At 47.0% G+C, this 17,855-nt stretch overlaps 3 protein-coding genes across 7 annotated transcripts in view; 1 reads left to right on the forward strand and 2 right to left on the reverse strand.

Moving 5' to 3' along the window:
• CCNYL1 (cyclin Y like 1) overlaps nucleotides 1-10,317 on the forward strand; it is a 35,695-nt gene extending 25,378 nt beyond the window's left edge. For both annotated transcript variants that reach the window (XM_051623366.1, XM_051623365.1), the window contains 3 exons: nucleotides 1,482-1,648; nucleotides 5,754-5,916; nucleotides 8,571-10,317. In XM_051623366.1, coding sequence (XP_051479326.1) covers nucleotides 1,482-1,648; nucleotides 5,754-5,916; nucleotides 8,571-8,687 — 447 coding nt within the window. In that variant the 3' untranslated portion in view covers nucleotides 8,688-10,317. The remainder of the gene's footprint in view (nucleotides 1-1,481; nucleotides 1,649-5,753; nucleotides 5,917-8,570) is intronic.
• FZD5 (frizzled class receptor 5) lies at nucleotides 210-17,410 on the reverse strand. The gene is made up of 2 exons (XM_051623363.1): nucleotides 15,658-17,410; nucleotides 210-263 (listed from the first exon to the last, which is right to left on the reverse strand). Exons 1-2 carry the CDS (start codon nucleotides 17,300-17,302, stop codon nucleotides 229-231), a joined length of 1,680 nt encoding a protein of 559 aa, XP_051479323.1. The 5' UTR covers nucleotides 17,303-17,410; the 3' UTR covers nucleotides 210-228.
• The window catches only part of PLEKHM3 (pleckstrin homology domain containing M3), a 122,109-nt gene continuing 105,896 nt past the window's right edge, over nucleotides 1,643-17,855 (reverse strand). For 3 of the 4 annotated variants that reach the window (XM_051623360.1, XM_051623354.1, XM_051623358.1), the window contains one exon: nucleotides 1,643-3,011. The gene's annotated coding sequence lies outside the window, so the exon portion shown is untranslated. Of the gene's footprint in view, nucleotides 3,012-4,754; nucleotides 5,750-17,855 lie in introns of those variants that run through there. The other variant, XM_051623355.1, reaches the window with a different exon arrangement.

The raw sequence follows: 17,855 nt of genomic DNA on the forward strand, positions 1-17,855 counted from the left end.
ATGCAGGTACTTGGAACTTAAGAACAACAGCAAGAAAATAATCTCACTACAGTTTGTTGTATGATTTCAGAAAGCAAAATGGATATTAAAAATTGATTATGATACTGACTGTTTATATGCATGCACATATATGCATGCATATATGTTTATGAAGGGAAAGACAAAACCAACCTATATAACTGCTGTATTAGACAATCTCTTAAACTGCACTTTTTTGTATACTAGATGTCAGTCTTCATTGCGGCTTTTTTCTGGAAAACAGTCTGAAAGGAGAACAGAAGAAAACTGTTACCAAAAAACAATGCTGCAATTAAGCAAGCTCAGCTTGAAGGACTCTCTTTAATAAGGAAATAAGTCATTAAAAAGGCCAGATAGATGGAGCTGTTAAAACTCTGAAAGTAGCTGGAGGTATTTGCTTTTCCTAAGACGGGAGCAATTTTGACAGAACAAGATGATAACTAACCCGAGAATCTAGCCAGCTTGAAGTATTTACAAAAAAAAAAAAATAGAAACAGTTTGGTAAGTGTTTTGTACCACTAGATGGCTCTGTTATTATAGGAACACCTTTAGTCCACTTGAAGGCTAGAAGCAAAGGATGGGAAGAAAGTGTGTGGGGACCTTAGTAATAAAGACTGATCCTGCCCTTAGGCCTGTACAGCAGCTTCCTGCACCCACTAGTTTATCTGAGCTTTTATTAGGACCTTGGACTTAGTTCAGGGAATAGAACATTAAAAACAATCTATATTCAGGTTTTTGAAAGTGCAAATTAGTACATGAATCATTATAGAAGTATGAAATAGCAGAAAACTTTTTTAAGTTCCTTGGGCTGATTTGCAATTACACAGGAGAAATGAGTAAAAGACCAAGACACATACCTTTGACTTGGCTATCTTTGACTATCTTAGCAGCTGGGGATGTAGATGAAAGCAGAAAATGATGATGATGTAGGTGAGGGACTGAAGCCTGTTCTTTATAGGGTAAAGTAGAAATTACACTATAACTCCTTTCATTGTGGAAAGACAGCAATTAATGCATCTTCATCCCATGACTGCAGAACACAATGCAGGTTTTACCACTTTCTGTTAAGCTCCAAGTTCTGAACCTTAACCATGATGAAAGGTGAGTGTGATGCTGCATGAATTACTGTCCCAGATAGGCCCTTATGAGCAGCTGTCACTGACTGCGTGACTCTGAGACAGAAAGAACTCTAGCAGTGTCTCACTGAAGCACCAGTGCTCAATGCTCAGAACTGATTCTTCAGTGTCTTTATATCTTGGTGGTGCAGTTCTTGTGTTGTACTGAAAAATGGAACCTGTAACTCCTGGAATTTTTGATTCTAAGGTGTAAGTAATTATCACTAATATTTATTTTGACACACTTAACAGTAGTGGGATAAAATACTTGTATTGGACTGGCATGCTTGCTGCTCAGAACTCAGATCTTGGTCTTAATTGCACACAAAACTTTTTTTTCTTTTATAGGTTTATTTGGAAAGACTTTTAACCTATGCAGAGATTGACATATGCCCTAGTAACTGGAAGAGGATAGTCCTAGGAGCTATTCTGCTGGCTTCTAAAGTCTGGGATGATCAGGCTGTGTGGAATGTGGATTATTGCCAAATATTGAAGGACATTACTGTTGAAGACATGTAAGTTGCAAGGTTTTGTAGTAGTTTTTCTTTGGAATGGCAGTTTCTGTGATCATACTGAAAAAAATGTCTGTCTCAGTGCTATGATACAGGTATGCATCTTAAATCTGGTGGCCAGCCTCATTCCCTTTTTTAACCTAGGAAAATGTGGATAACCTTACTTTGAGACAAATTTGTATTGGTATTTCTAATTACTTGAGTGAGTAACTTCAAAATTAGGGGATTTTTTTTACCGTCTTTCCCCCATTGATGAACCACAGGGCAGGTTGCTTGTTTCCACTATTTTTTTGCATTGTTGTAACTCTGAAGTGCCTCATTTACAGTATTACTGGGAGTCTTTTGGGGTGTGGCTGGGGGAGGGAGAAGTGAACAGAATTTGTTCCCTGCCTTTTCTATTTTAAAATTTGTGAGGCTGTTCTTTGTATATGTTCTTGTCTCAGATCTAGGTATCAGTTTTTCAGAAATACTGTATCTGCTGTTTTCTTGGTGCACTCAGCTTTAAGCTACATAATTTCTGCAGTTTCAGGACATGAATCCATGTGCTCCAGGCTCATAGTATGGCTGGAGATGTGTCTATGTAGAGTGAATTTGGCCTATTAGATTCTTTTGCTAAATTCTTTCTCAGGAAGTTCTGTTCTGAGAGTTGTTTTAATTCTGTTTGCCAGCTTGTTCCCCTACTCCCATTATTATCACAGTGGTAGGAATGCTAGAAGGCTAGCTTAATATCAGGCTTTCTGGCCTTAACAGACTTCATGACATGCTCTGTGTGTTTCTGCACTTTATCACACTGCTGTGCAGTACTTAAGCACGTGTCCAGGCCTACCTATTAAGTCAGTTCTAGCATAGGAGCAGACTGAGGTGATGGAGGTCTGCACACAGCACTGGGAGAGAGTCTGTTCTTGCCCCAAGCTCTCTTCCCTGCATTCAGCCTGAAGTTAATGTTTAAACAGTAAGTAATTATTTATCTGGAACTCCTTAGAAGGGAGGAATATCCACTTTTTAAGGTGGTGGGCAGCATTTCTAAATATAGGAGAGTTATCTTTACCAAAACATTATTAATTATTCAAATTTTTTCACACTGCAAACAGCAGCAGCAAACGTAGCACCTGGTTTTATACATACCCCTTGCCTGGAGCTCTTTGTCTCCAAATGCAGGGCTGTATCAGCCTTGCTTTCAGGAAAGCATAATTAGTGATTTTACACAATGTACATCTTCACTCAACCTGGCTCAGAGTGCTCATCTATCTGAGGAACATACTTGAAGCATTGCTGCAAATAACTCTGAGATGGCTGAAGTGGGGTCAGCAGTGCTAGGAGTGCTGGAGTACACATCTTGCTCTTTTTGATGTCTCTTCTTCCTGCCCTATTTGAGACAAATCAAATGGATATCACTGAAAACATCTGTAACAAGCAGGATGTTTATTCTCTATTGCCAGTGCTGGGTCTCCTGAAATTGTCAGTACTTATATTTTCAAAGCAAGGATGGTGGTAGGGAAAATAGACTGAATTTTTCCTCTAATTTGGAGATGGGATTTTTTTAATCCATCTCATTTGAAATTACTTAGACCTTTGGATTTAGGTACAGGCTGTACAACCCCTCTCTGGCAGTGACCCAGAGGCGTCCGTCACAGGCGCTGCACTGCTGCAACTTGGCAGACTTCACTGCTCCTGGGTTGGGTAACATCACCATAATCAGGACCTTGGAAAACTGCTTTAAAAACTCAGCAAAAGTGAGTTTTAAGTTTATAAGTGTACTTTCAGTTAATAGTTGCTACTGTAGTTAATTGTCAGCTTTAGTAGTTCCAGTATTTTTAAACAAGTCACTTGCTGGTGAGTTTTATGTTCTGGTTACAAACAGTACTGAGAGAAAACAACTGGCAAAGGATTTCAGCCATGGTTGCCTTCTGATGTTGGAGATGGTTGGTGATGCTGCCAAAAAAACCCACCTGAAACCCCAGCAGCTCTCCAGCTAAAGTGTGCTTGGCAGGACTCTACTAGGTATCACTCCCTAGATGGACTGTTCCTGTGCTGTCTGTGAGGACTGGTGGCAAGTTTTGTTTATGACCTTCATGTGAATTTTCCTCTTGGCTTTGCATATCTAGAATGATCTCACTGACCTGATGCATACTTGTGATAAGCCACTGCATGCATGGGGATTAGAGCACTTTGGAACTGGCAAAAGGGTTTATAGATCTCATTAGGTTCACCCAATTTACAGATCTTTGTGTATGTACGTGCACAAGCCAGGCACCTCTTCTGAAGGCAGCATAGGTGCACCTTGTCCTCACCAAACACGCTTTTCTTACTGCTGAAACGTGCTTGTTTGGCAGCCCCAACTCGGAGCTCTGTGTGACCTGTGTGGCTCTCACAGAAACCTAGCAGTTTGCTAAAGGATACGTGATCCAGGCCTTGGGACTGGCAAATGACTTCATTTGCCTTAGCTTCTTCTTACTCAATGTAGGTAAAGTGTTCATCTCATTTTTTTATCACAAGCCCTTTTGTACTTGACCAAAGCAAAGGTGGGGTTTTACTTGAAAGGGTTTTTTCTTTTGATTTTTTGGGGTGGGTTGTTTTGTTTTACTTCTTTCTAATGGGGGAAAATAAAAGGAAATTAAATTGATATTTGAAAACCATCCTTTGTTAAAACTTGCTTGCTTTGATTAGAGTGAATCCATAATCACTGAAAAATTAACTGCAGCTGCTAATCTTACTATGATTGTTTGTAAGGGGGACACATGCTGTTCATTCTTTTGGCTACATGTATTTGTAAATAAGGCACAGAAGCACATGGGCATTATCCTTTCCCAGATTTTAAAGCACTGTTAATAGACTTGTTAATCCAATGAAGAATTGTATTTTTACATAATTAAAATGTATTAGTGTAGTGAGTACAAAAGGGGCACTGAAGAGCTTTTATTCACTGGGTAAATCAAGGATCAGCTGATCATCAAAACATTATCTGATTTACATTTCTATAGGCTTATGACCATATGAACAGGAAATTAATTTTGGCACTAGGTTCAATGATACTCAAGTCCACTATGCTAGAAACAAGCACAAAGCTGCTATTCATATTGAGACCCACCATCCAATACAGGACACAACCTGGATAATTCCTTGATTTATTCCCCCACCCGATAGGTAAAACATCAATTTTAAAACCACCTTAAAAGCAGCAACATCCGTGACACTGAATTTGTGCAACTTTCCTGGTGTATTCACAGTTGGCCTATTTCTGTTGAGACAAGTCTGCTAGCAGTAGGAACAGTTGTCGAGTTAGTGTTGAACTGAACTGCGTGGTTTGGGTACCCCCAGTTTCTTTCAGGTTAATTTGTAAAGCATTGCTTTTCTGCTGTGGAACTGTGCCACAGTACAGTAGCTGAAGCAGCTGTTTTCATGTCATGGCACTCTCCCCACTTCCCTCCAAATATTTTGCCCAGTGAAAATAGACGGGTGAGTAAAAACTGGACAGTGGCCTTTGACATAGTACTTTGTTATCCTGCCTAATGCTATTGAGGAGAAAATTCCTTCTCCCACCTAATGCTTCTTATTTATTTATTTACTGGAGATGAATCCATGTTGCTTCAAGAGGCTTTTTTCTGTGAGATAATAGCAGCAGCTCTTCATAGATCCATTTGTTGCCGTGGTGATCTGCCTACTCCTTTTGTTAGTTCGCCTCTACTTCAATAAACCCCCTTCCTGTTATCAGCCTGGTGAAAATGTCTGCAAGTTCTTCAGAGCTAATAAACAGCATACATCATTCCTTTCATCTGATCACTATAGTGTGGGGCTGTACGGAGTGAGAATGGCACATGAATTGTACAGCTGCACTAATGGAACTCTGAAGAATGAACCTCCCCGGTCAGCCGAGCAAGTGCACGACAGGGCACTACCTTTCTCTCCGAGCCGGAGGTGCCAGGACTCAAAAGCTGCACCTTGTTTTGAGCACTAGTGAATGACCTGTCTCTTGAAACTAATAATGCAGAGCTCTTGAAGACTATTTCAAAGTTGCTGGTTTTAAAAACAAGCTTGATGTCTCTTCAGTGTTTTCAGCCAGCTAAAACAATCTTTTTTTCCTTTGTCTTCTGTCCTTTGCACCTCCTAGGAACGAGATGGAAAGACACTTCTTGGAGCTACTGCAGTTTAATATCAATGTTCCTGCCAGTGTTTACGCCAAATACTACTTCGATCTTCGCTCCCTAGCAGATGACAATAACCTGAGCTTTCTGCTGGAGCCTCTCAGTAAAGAGAGAGCACAGAAACTGGAGGTAATGGTCCGAGATTGGCTGAGCAGAGGACTCTCTATGTGTAGTAAGAGCATCTGTTGCTAATCATGTTAAGTGGCAGTTAGAAAAACTAAAAAGCTTTTAGATTAGTGTATTTCAGGCTAATTTAACCCCTTTATACCTACAGTTAGCACTTCTAAAACCATGCCTAGGCTAAACTAGTATTCTGAGGAAAGGAAGGGACAGATTACAGGAGTCTAGCAGATTACAAAATAAAATGGATGTTATTTTGGGAACCATAGCTCAGCTAGGCTACTTACGATTGAAAGGATTAGTGTCATATGTAATGGATTGTCTGTCCTTCCCTGGTCACAGTCGATATTCCAAGCACCCAGAGACAGTCACACTCAGACCTTTCTGAATAATACCAGCTGAGGGTTTCCCACTGCACAGCTGCTTTTAGATTTAGAGGGAGCACTCTAACTGCTCTCATGGTTTAATAAACCATTTGTCTGGAGACAGCTGCAGAGATGATAATAAGTTTCTTTTCACAACTGTTAGAACCTCACCTTTCAAAAAATAGCATTGCTTTAAGATAAACTTTTGGAATAACTGCTTCTTAGGGTCCTTCAGAATGTCCAGAGCAAGTGTAAATACAGATCACTGCCCCTTTCTGCTTAATGGGAAGTGCTGTCCTGGGAGTGCCTGCAGCCTTCTTTGCTATGAAGGCTTATTTTAAAAAACTTTAACTTTTGCAGAGTCAGTCTTCCTGGATTTTGGAGATAGTAAGACATTTTGAAAATACCAAAATTACCTGCATTCCCAGGCAAAATTTATTGTTGGATCAGTGCAACCGTTCATCTGTCCAGGTTTAATTGATGACTCTGCTTGTTGTTTTGTTGACCTTTCAACAAAGGCATTACGGCAGGTCCTGTGTACACTGATACCACAGTCCACTTCAGAGAGGGGTGTGCTCTGGTATTCTTGGCTTATATTGTTCTATTGTCCACCCCTAAAAATGCTGCCAAGTGCCAGGATTTTTTATTTCATCCCAGAGGGGCTGAACTTTTGGAATTGTGATCCCTGCTGGTCCTTTGGAATGATAGGTATGATATGCCTATGAATTCCTCTATTTAAAGTTAAGCAATGCAGCTCTTCTGTTTTGTCTCACCCTTGTTACTTGCACTTTAAGCTAACACTGTCACTAATTGTAAATGTGATTTTAGGGCAGTTCATATTCCACAGGAAATTGTTTACTGAACTGCTCAGTGCCCTGGCATAAGTGGATGATTTACAGATTGTGAGCCTGTTTTGTTTCTTCTTTGCTAGTATTTGGGGTTAGGCATTTAAAACCAGAGTAATTTTCTGGACAGTATGTGATTTGCTGCAATGCAAGTAATAATGCACGTATAAAGGACATTTTGGTTTTTAATCTAAAATGGGATAAATATTTGAACCATTTGATAAAATTGTTAATTCTACCTTTTGGTTAGAAGCACATGAGCCTGTATGAAGCAGTGAATTAGTATTCCAGGGACAGAAAACTGATTTACACCATATGGGCGACTGGGGCTAAATATGTCAACACAGGTTGCTTTATGATTGATGTGCTAGCATTAAAACAGGATGGAGAGTCTGTCTGGTCTTGCACTGGGAGCTCATGCAGCCAGTGTCTCAAAGAATGCCCCTCTTGAGCCAAATGCATGCCTCCAGAAGGTCGGCAGGAATAAATGTAAATAATTATTTTAAAATACACTTAAAAGTTTATTCACGCTCAGAGTGCTGTTCACCTTTTGAACTTCCAACACACTGGGCTGTTCTGAATGGGTGCTGCCTTAAAGGGAAGGTGTAGGCTTTAGGCTTACAGCTGATGGCAGGACAGGACTCTGAAAGTTCATCTGGTGATAGGTGGTAAATTATTAATAGAAGTAAATGTTCAGGACTGAAATTCAGTTCAGCCTCTTAATACAAGTATCCTTATTTATGTGCATTGATAATGCCTGAAGGCTCCAATCAGAAATAGGCCTTGCAGGAGAAGACACACAGTGTTTTCTGGACAGCCATGTGTTATTAGGATTTAAATAATTAGACTTGTTCGTAAAATAGCTGCACCAGAATAAAGGCTGCTTGACTAGCTAGATAAGCAAATGGGTGGGAAAGCAGTTAAGCAGTTAAATAAAAACAGACATCCTAAGAGAAGTTAATTTCCTAGGCTCACTTGCACTGAGTGGCGAAGGTCAAGGTGCCTGAGGGGGTGCAGAAACCATTTCAGTTTGAACCTTTTCTCATAGAAATGGCTGTGTGTGGTTTTGTACTGTTACAATAAAAAGGTTGTGCACCAGACCTACTTACTCAGTGCAATTTTGAACATAATTTCCACAAACTTGTAAGTCTGAAACGGATCCAAGTTTTCCATTAGATAGTGAGACTGGTAAAAGAATGAAGATAATTGGATATGGAAACCACTCACCTCCTTGCTTGCTGGTGGATACAGTTCTTGTTAGCATGGGGCCAGAGCCCTCTCATATTTTCCCTCCAAAGTAGTTCTTATTTCCTCTCATTCTAGGTAAAACAGCTACTAGTGTCACTGCTACAGAGTGCCTGCTTTCTTGGTATTATACTTGTAAAAGCTTCCTTGAAATGTTCAAACTTTCCTAATGTGTGCTTTTCACTTTGTATCTGAACATGGTATCTAGGCTATTTCCCGGCTGTGTGAAGACAAATACAAAGACTTGTCAAAAGCTGCTATGAGACGATCTTTCAGTGCTGATAACTTAGTTGGCATCCGCCGTTCTAATGCCATCCTCTCCTGAGGAGAGAGAAAGGTGCAGCACCATGAACCAGCATCCATATGAATTGGAGGAATACCACCACTCCATGCACACAAGCCAGCGGTGATGGTGTCTTCCAGCAAGAGGAGAGGAGGGTAAACTAGTCAAGAGAGCCCAGAGCTTGAGGAGCATACTCGGTGCAAAAGACAAGATCTTTGTCAAATCAACTCTCTCCTCCTTCTAATGTATCCAGAGGTGCAAAACCAAACTTCTCTCCTTCTCTCCCCCATGGATGTTTGCTTACTATGTAGGCCTATAGCTGTGAACTCTTCAGGTTTTTAATAATAAGTAGTTTTAAATTTTAGAATTTAAACACTAACCACATGACTATAGTTAAAATGTTCTACCCTCCTTTCCCTGTCATCCAGAGTCTCACTGCATTTATATTTCAGGCTAATGCAGTGTTAACAAAAATAAAACAAAACATGGGACTCTCAAAGTACAAAGCCACTCTGGAGCCGAAAACAGTAGCATATACATGTGTTGACAGCTTTTCCCTGGTTTGGCTACTAAAAGCTGCTATTACTGGTGATCTGTTCATAACCAAGAAGCTGCCCAGCAAGAAGGAATTCCAGCTCTGCACCCACAACTTCACTCCAGTAGAGATTGTCGAAAGACTTTGAATGTTTTGACTGGGGCAGAGATACGGTTTTATGTATTGTTAAAATGTATAGGGTCCATGCTGCATTTCTTGTGAAATATGGTGCTTCTCTCATTTTCTGATACTTGTATTGCTCTGGAAGAGACGCAATTTGTGTATTTTTCTGAGGCATTGAATGAGAAAGTTGGTCTGGAAACATCACCATCCCAAACAGTGTAGCAATCCAGTGGTGAATGGCATGTGTGCAGCACTGCTTCTCCGAGTTCTACTGCAGATTTCTTGTGCTATATACAGTGGAGTTCCTAAAGCTGATATTGTGCATCCATCTGGCTCTCCCTGGGTTTTTGTTTCCTGGGAGGGATTTACATTCATAATGAGACAGTAATGAGTTTGATACTCCTGGACTACCTAACAAGGTAGATTGAAAAATACTGTGTTCAATTGAGAATTATAAAAAGCTTTCTAGAAAACCCTTTTTTTTTTTTTTTTTTCAAAGTCAGTTTTAACTTGTGCAACTGCTCTAGAGGCATGGGTTTTGCTCTGAGACTTTGGAATGGAGCTTACTTTCAGGCTCTGAAACTGAACTCTAAACAGGATAAGTATTATTAGACTCTTCCTGTTACAAGTCTTTGTAGTATCTTCCCTTCTTGGATCCAAATAGATTCTAGGCAGTTTGTCCTAGGAGCAGATCTGCCTCCAAATGGCACAGGTTTTGTGCACTTCCTCCTCCAGCCAAGGCCCAGAAACTTACACTGACTAGCAAGTCCCTGTGCCTTTGGGAGTGGGGCTGTCTGACTGTGCTCACCAGTCTGGCTGCACTCAGCTGGTTAAGTGATGCATACAGCCTTTTGCAGTATGCAAATATTCCAGCCCCTGGCTCCCAAATCCAAGGAACTTGGCACTTCAGGTATTGATACAGTTCAATTTTGAAAACAATGCTACATCTTCAGGTGGTTTTCATTTCTCATGTTTGTATTAAAAGAAAAGCTAATAAACTCTATTTTAATTAAAGCTAAAGGTGAATTGTGCATTCTGTACAGCTCTCTGATTTCATCCCCCCCCTTACAAGTATTTGGGGATATGCAAAAAAAAAGAAAAAAAACCCGTGGTGTGTGTTCAGGCCCCTCCATTCCTCATCCCAGTGTTTTGCCTTCCTTTTCCCACAGTGACCCGGCAAGTGGCCAGGGAGCCAGGCCCTGGCAGCCGCTTCCTCTGGCGGGGGTGGGGCCTCGCAAAGCTGCCTGCCTAGTTCCACATGCCCTTTGCATTTGTATTTGGACTCAGGCTGCTCAAAGAACTACTCGCTGACAGTGTCTTTGCACTTAAATGGCCAGGACCAGCCTCTCTGGAGGTGATGGTGTTTTAAGTAAGTCCTCACTTGAGAAGCACTACACTGGAAGCTACAAGTGACCCATCATCTGGATTGACTTGGGGCCTATTTTTAATTTGTTCAGCAGATGCTAAACAGAGATCAACTACAACTCAACTTCTTAAGAGAGAAAAAAAAAAAAATAGCAGTTCCATTTAACATTCTGGTCTCCCTAAAAGAGTTAGGTTCTGGAAACCACAGCTAGTTAATTTCTTGGGTAAAAAAGAAAGAAAAAGTCAACCATACAGCTCCCTTTTAAAGGGATAAGCAGTCACAGTGTTTCACAAGAAATTGGATTTAGGTGGTTCTGCCAGAAGATGAACATGAGGAGGGGGGGATATCCTGTAACTTTCAGTACTCTTTATATGTTGGCAGCACTTTGCACAAAAAGATGAAAGAAAAATTGCAGTCATAGAACACTGGAAGTACCGAGATTGCTACCTGCCTCTATGCCCAGCTACAGGATCACTGGACCTTGTCTCACTCAACCCAACAGCTGAATAATATTTAATCTATGTTAAGGTGACCTCTGACTGCATCCAGTTCCAGGACAGCACTCCCCCTCTGGCAGTAAATACTGTTTGCAGAGACAATAACTATGCTACGGCCCAGCAAGACTAATGTGAGCACCAACAAGAACACCAAGAGAATCATGTTAACAGGCAGCAGGGGCAGCAAGTCACGGATGTGTCTGTGGGCTACGTGATGCCCTTGTGCTTCAACAGCCCTTTCCCTTTGTGTACAGGGACTGTATATTTTGTTTCTAAGGAAATTTTATGAGAGCTACTTTGGTGTGGGTTTGGCAGTTAAGAGGACAGGCACTTCAGGGATGGAATAAATCTCAAGACCAGTGCTTCTAGATAAAGAGTATAGGCATCAAGCATAACCTGAGCAAGCAGAAGAGGGCAGAAGAGCAATTGAAACAAGAGCTTGCAGAGGGGGTTGGCAGGCGTGCATAGGGCAGGGTGAGCTGGTGCTGTGCTCAGTGCTCAGAGCTCAGCACTCACCAGCTTCTGCCCCTTCCCCACGCAGGCATTTCCCACAGCACAAGAGTAGCCTGACATAGGACTGACTTGCCATCACGTTATCTAGGAAAACTACGCTTGCAACAAGCTGTTTGAGCACATACAGTGAATTACAGGGTGCTGCCAAAGTGACTGTAGTTTACTTACACACTTCACACACACACAGAGCCAATTGACTAGCTAGGAAAAGAGCATTTAACAGGCTGATCACTGGCTTGTTTGTCATAGGATTAGAAAAGTCTCAGTCTGCCTTTGTGGATACGGTGTTTTCGGATGAAGCAACCACTTTGGCTCCTGCTCTGTCAAACTCCCATTTATGGAGGAGACGAGGTCACAGCAGCTTCCTGGGAGGTAAGGATGACAACAAGGCTGCTGGCCAGGTGCTGGAGTTACTTCCGGAGCCAAGCCGGGAGTGTCTGCAGCTCCTCAGTAAGAACCAGGTGCTGAGATGGTGCATGTCCCCTCCACGCTCCAAAACAGTTGCCCTGTGTGATAGGATCAGCCCCTGACATGTTTTGCCTGTACTTGAGCATGGGGATGCAGATCACCCAGCCCTGAGGAAGGGTGAGTCAGGCTGTGCTGCTGTCAGGTTTATCAACGGGTGCTGGAATGCTGCTTCCAGGTAAGAGATCCTATCTAGTGGGACCTGGTGTGTGCCTACACACCTAACTAGATAGCAGAGTCCTGCACCATTAGTCACCAGGGAGCCAGCCTTAACCCCTTGCTGTCTTTCCTGAAGTGCTTCTCCGAACACAAGAGCATGCACAGCAGATGGCAACACGTACACTCACTCAATGTGTAGCATCCTGCTTGTCTAAGAGCTGTCATCTGCTTGCCCTGAGAAGTATCAAAAGGCACCTTATCAAGGCCTTTGCCCAGTGCAGGGTGAGGGACTGATACTGTGCAAACGGCAGAACACCAATAAAAGTTGATAGTTAACCCTATTCTACCAGCACAGTGTGACCTTGGCCTGTCAAGGAAACTCACTGTCAGGGAGGTCATAGGCACCAGTCAGCAACACAGCCAGCGAGCACAGCACCCCCTGAACATGCATTCCCAAGCCACAAAACCATAAATGCCTCACCAGTCCTCCACCACCCCTAGTACATGCCTCCCTGTCCCTGTCACAGGCAAGTTCTTATGGTAATTAATAGTCTAGCAGAAGCAAAGAAAACAACACAAAGGTTTGGCTGGGGTTTTTTGGTCTTCATAAATAACTAAACTCGATACTTCTCTTTGAATAAAATTTCTTCAGCTCATCACAAAATATAGCGCAGTTATTTAAAAAACATAGAACAGCATCAGTAATGGAAAAGGCAAAAACCGACATGTAAATTGCCTACAGGGTGCACGGCAAGGGCTCCTTCCCCCCCTCCTGCCACTTGTTGCTGTGAAGCCAGGCTCAAACACACGTTGATTGCATTAACCCACCATTAGATCAAAGCTGAAAATGCTCTTGCGTTTTTCAATAGGCAACGGTTTGTTGCTAATCTTGGCTTTTTTTAAAAAATTAATTAAAAAAAAAAAGCTTTACACAGTCAGTTGCACTTTGAAAAAAAAATATTAAAACAACAAAACACCACCTCTGACATGGTTTTGTTCATTGTATTGCATGATGTGTGTTTAGCTGTATCTACAAAAGGCACTACAGAAAGAGGAGTCCAGCAAGGCGTGGATTGGAGCAGGTTGGAGTCATTTAATGCCCTGGATTACAACACAAGACTACCCACAGCACCCCTGCACCTCACCTGCCTCGCTGCCGAGAACACACCTGTCCCAAACCCGTATCAAAGGTCACTACAGCTTCTCTATGTACAAACAAGGCTATAATACAACTATTTACAGTTTGTAACACAATATGGTGCAATTCTGTCCGCAATGAAGTACTGCAACATGCTGGAGGAGTGAGCCCACTGTCACAAGAGTGCTGATATGTGCTGCTCAGCCCCTGCTGAGCCCTCAGTCCCTGCTGAGCCGCTGGCTCCTCCATCCACAGTGCCCCAGAGACACTCCTGAGCTACCTTGGCAGCACCTATATCAGCCGATGTGCTACTTGAGCGTCCCCCTCACTTCCCAGGCTTTGGTTTTAAAATGAGGTGGAAACGTTCTTGACTGAAGTGGTCAAAGGGTGTTGAGAACAACCTCACATCCTTGCAAGTCCTGTGGGAGCAGAGCCAGCAGTTGTTCTCCAGTGCTTGAGCAGCCAGGTCACAGTGCCACACTTGAGAGGGCAAAAAGGACTCAAGCAACGGCTGGGTGGTTACATACATGATCAGCACTCAGGGCAGGAAAAAAAAAAATAAAAAAAGCAGGTGCTTTCACAAGTGGGCTGAAGCCAGAGGCTGCCAGCTGTGCCACAGCCAGAGTTCCTCATCCTCACTGTGTTCAGTGAAGTTGACAACAGCCCCCCCCTTCAACTCCCCCATCATTCTACTTATCGAAACCCAGCTGTCACCACTGCTTAATGCCAGGCACCGTTTCTGTCAGTGCTCTGCTGCTGCCTAACCTGGGGAAGTGAAAAAAGCTTGCAAAGCTGAAGGAAAGGGAGGACAAGTTCTCTGCTGAGTTTTCCTAAATTAACTGCTTACTCTTAAACCCGACGCTGTCTCCAACAGAGGTGCAGCTTTGAAAACAGCAGCCAGAAGTGTTGAAGCTGGCTGGCTGGAAAATCCAGAGGCTCCCCAGGAGTGACAGACCGCTGCCCACCTTGGAAACCCCCTGCACACGCTGCCAGCTGCAGAAGCACACCCAGCCCTGGTGGGCTGGCAGGCAGGGCACCAAGGTTGCTCACCTCAGCCCAGGCAACCTGCAGCACACAAGGGAGAGGCAAGAAACCCACCCTGCGGCAGAGGCAAGAGGTGGGGAGCAGCAGTGACCCCTTCGCAGTGCACACGACAGCTCAGGAGGAGGCCAGAGCCAGTGGTGCCCTGGCAGCCTCGTCACTCTGAGAGCCCCTCGCTTCTCAGGGCGAGTTGCTCCACGGGAGGTGGAGCTGGCCGCCCATCGCAGACCAACAGGTCAGACCCGGGAGTCGTGCCACAGTCCCAAGCCCCACGACCCCAGTCCCTGCCCGGCACTGAGCGCCCCCTGCCTGGCGACAGACAGAACGTGCTTGCCTGGGGAGAAGGGACCTCTGGGGTCGCCTGGTCCCTGCATGTGATGCAGGGAGGTGGGACCCTGACCCTGTCAGCCTCCAGGGCCAGGTGGCATCTCCTCTCTGCAGCCCCCTCAAAGCCTCTGGCCCCGCAGCTGCCTCCCTCCCTTCCTTAAGGCTCAGCACGCTGGGGCCCCCAGTCCTCTCCTCTGTAACATGGGGGGGCTCTGGGGGAGCCATCCCGCTCTGCCCGGGGGCCCAGGTGCAGAAGGCAGGGTGCAGCCCCCACTGCCAGCTCTCTTCAGCCCTGGGCTCTGGTGAGCAGCTTGGTGCCACTGCCAGCACACCTGGGGTTGGGGGCCACCACCTGCCCTATCTGCTGCAGCTCTCCCTTTCACCCCAGCAAGACCTGCCCAGAGGCTCACTGTGGGACACAAATTGGTGCTCGAGGGTGACCTGCCACCTGAAGTGCCCACAGGCAGCAGCACTCCAGGACCCCAAACAGAGTGTGGGATCCCAAATGGGGCACACACAACAGTGCCAGGCTCCAGGCCTCCCTGTCCCCCTGCCCCCACATTGCTGGCAGCACCTCTTCTTGCCCTGCCCTGAGCTGTGGCTGCTCCATGCCCCCCAAACACATATGCTCAGTCCCGGGCAGCACTGCCACGGTGGGGCTGAGGATGCCAAGAGTGGCCCAGTTGCCACCCCCTCTTTTGTGGCCCAGGGTCTTTGCAACCCTCTCCTCCCTGTGGCTGGGGTCACCGAGGCTCCCTCTGGTCACACATGCGACAGCGGGACCTGCTTGTGGTAGGAGGCCATACTGGGCACCACCATCCTGCCTGCCAGTGCTGGGCTGGCCTCACCGTACACAGAAGCACCCACAGGCTTCCTGGCCTGGCAGCAGCGGGCTGTGAAGCGCCTCCAGGATTCAAGTGTCTTGCCAGACCAGATCCAGACACCAGAGGTGATGCCCACCACCAGGCACATGAAGTACTTCAGCATAAAGATGGCGTAGTCGGGTTTGGGGCGGTGGGGGTCCCCCGGGCAGGAGCAGTTCTGTGCCTGCTCCCATGCCTCCCGGTTGTGCTGCTCGTAGATGTAGCAGGCAATGACGATCGTGGCGGGCACAGTGTAGAGCACAGTGAAGATGCCGATACGGATCATCAGCTTCTCCAGCTTGTCAGTCTTGGTGCCACCCTGCTTGATCACACTGCGGATACGAAAGAGCGAGACGAAGCCAGCCAGCAGGAAGAGGCTACCGGTGAAGAGGTAAACCACCAGTGGTGCTAGCACAAAGCCCCGCAGGTTCTCCAGGCTCTGGTTGCCCACGTAGCAAACCCCAGCCACTGGGTCACCATCTACAGAGCTGAGTGCCAGTACAGCGATGGATTTGGCACTGGGGATGAGCCAGGCAGCCAGGTGGAAATACTGTGCATAGCTAGCGATGGCCTCGTTGCCCCACTTCATGCCAGCTGCCAGGAACCAGGTGAGGGAAAGGATGACCCACCAGATGGAGCTGGCCATGCCAAAAAAGTAGAGAAGAAGGAAAACCACGGTGCAGAGGGCAGGGCCCGTGGTCTCATAGTGAATATGGTGGTGCTCCAGGTCGCAAGCCACGTTGGCATGCCCTGCCACCAGCCGCACGACATAGCCCACAGAGACGAAGAGGTAGCAGGCAGAGAGGAAGATGATGGGACGCTCTGGGTACTTGAAACGCTCCATGTCAATGAGGAAGGTGGCAACAGTGGTGGAGGTGGAGAGGAAACAGAGGATGGACCAGAGGCCGATCCAGAAGGTGGCGAAGGTCTTCTCATCCTGGGTGAAGTAGGGCTGGTAGCAGGGGATGGCACAGTTGGGTACCTGCCCAGTCCTGATGCGGTTGTACAGTGGATGTGACTCCTTGGAGATGGAGATCAGGGGCGCTTTGCACTTGCAAGTCCTGCTGCAGTCCAGCCCCGAGGGGCGCTGCCCACCGAGTGGGGTCAGGTTTTTGGCCACATCCTTGGCCGGGCGCGTGGGCTTCCCGAAGAAAGGAGGCAGGGTGGTGGCTTCTGTGCGGTTGTATCCCATGCAGAGCACCTCGGTGTCCCCCAGCACTGGCAGGCTGTCGCAGTTCATCCTCTCAGGCCAGGCAAAGCCGTACTGCTGCATGATGGGCGAGCACCCAGCCTTGGCCCGCTCGCAGACGGAGCGGCAGGGGGGCAGCGGCTTGGTGTAGTCGGGCAGGCAGATGGGGGTGTACATACTGCAGAGGAAGAAGCGCAGGTCCGGGGAGCACTGGATCTCCACTAGCGGCCAGAACTGGTGCACCTCCAGCCCGGCCTCGTCCTGCGTGTCGTGGTTGAACTGGTTGGGCATGTAGGTAAGGTTGTAGCCGATACCCTTGCACATCGGCACCGTGATCTCCTGGCACACCAGCGCCTTGGAGGCGGCGCGCCCCGCCGCCGGCAGCCCCAGCAGCAGCGGCAGCCCCAGCAGCAGCGGCACCAGCAGCTCCCGGCCGCCCATCGCCGCCGCCCGTCCTACCGCCGCCGCATGCCCCGGACACCTGCCGCAGCCGCTGCCCCCGCGCCGGGAGCGGGCCCCGCCGGCACCGACCGAGCCGCCGCCGTCGCCGCCACCTGCACTCTGGGGCGAGCGCCCGGCCCCGCGCCTCGCCGCGCCCGGCCCCGCCCCGGGAACGCCCCCGGGCCCACCCCCGGGGCTGCCGAGGGCCGCCCCCGCCCGGGGCACGGAGTCCGGCGGCGGCCGAGCGATACGCCCCGCCGGGAGACCGCGCTGCCCCGGCCCAGCCGGGTCTCGCTGGCGGGGGCGTCCTGGCGGCCCCGGCCCCTCGCTGGCGTGAGGAGCAAAGCGGGACGGGGGCAGCGGCCGGAGGAGGAGGGGGCAGGCGGGCGGCGTCTGCGGTGCTGCTACTGGTTCGCCCTCTCCGCTGCGGGCCCTTCAGTCCCTCTCCGCGGGAAGTGGCCGGGGCCGTAGCGAGGTGGGAGAGAGGGGGATAACCCCACGGGAGGCGGCGTGCAGGGTCCTGCTCCGCCTGTGCCTCGCTTCGCCGATCTCC

This window comes from Apus apus, chromosome 6, assembly GCF_020740795.1.
Source record: "Apus apus isolate bApuApu2 chromosome 6, bApuApu2.pri.cur, whole genome shotgun sequence".
Lineage (NCBI taxonomy): Eukaryota > Metazoa > Chordata > Aves > Apodiformes > Apodidae > Apus > Apus apus.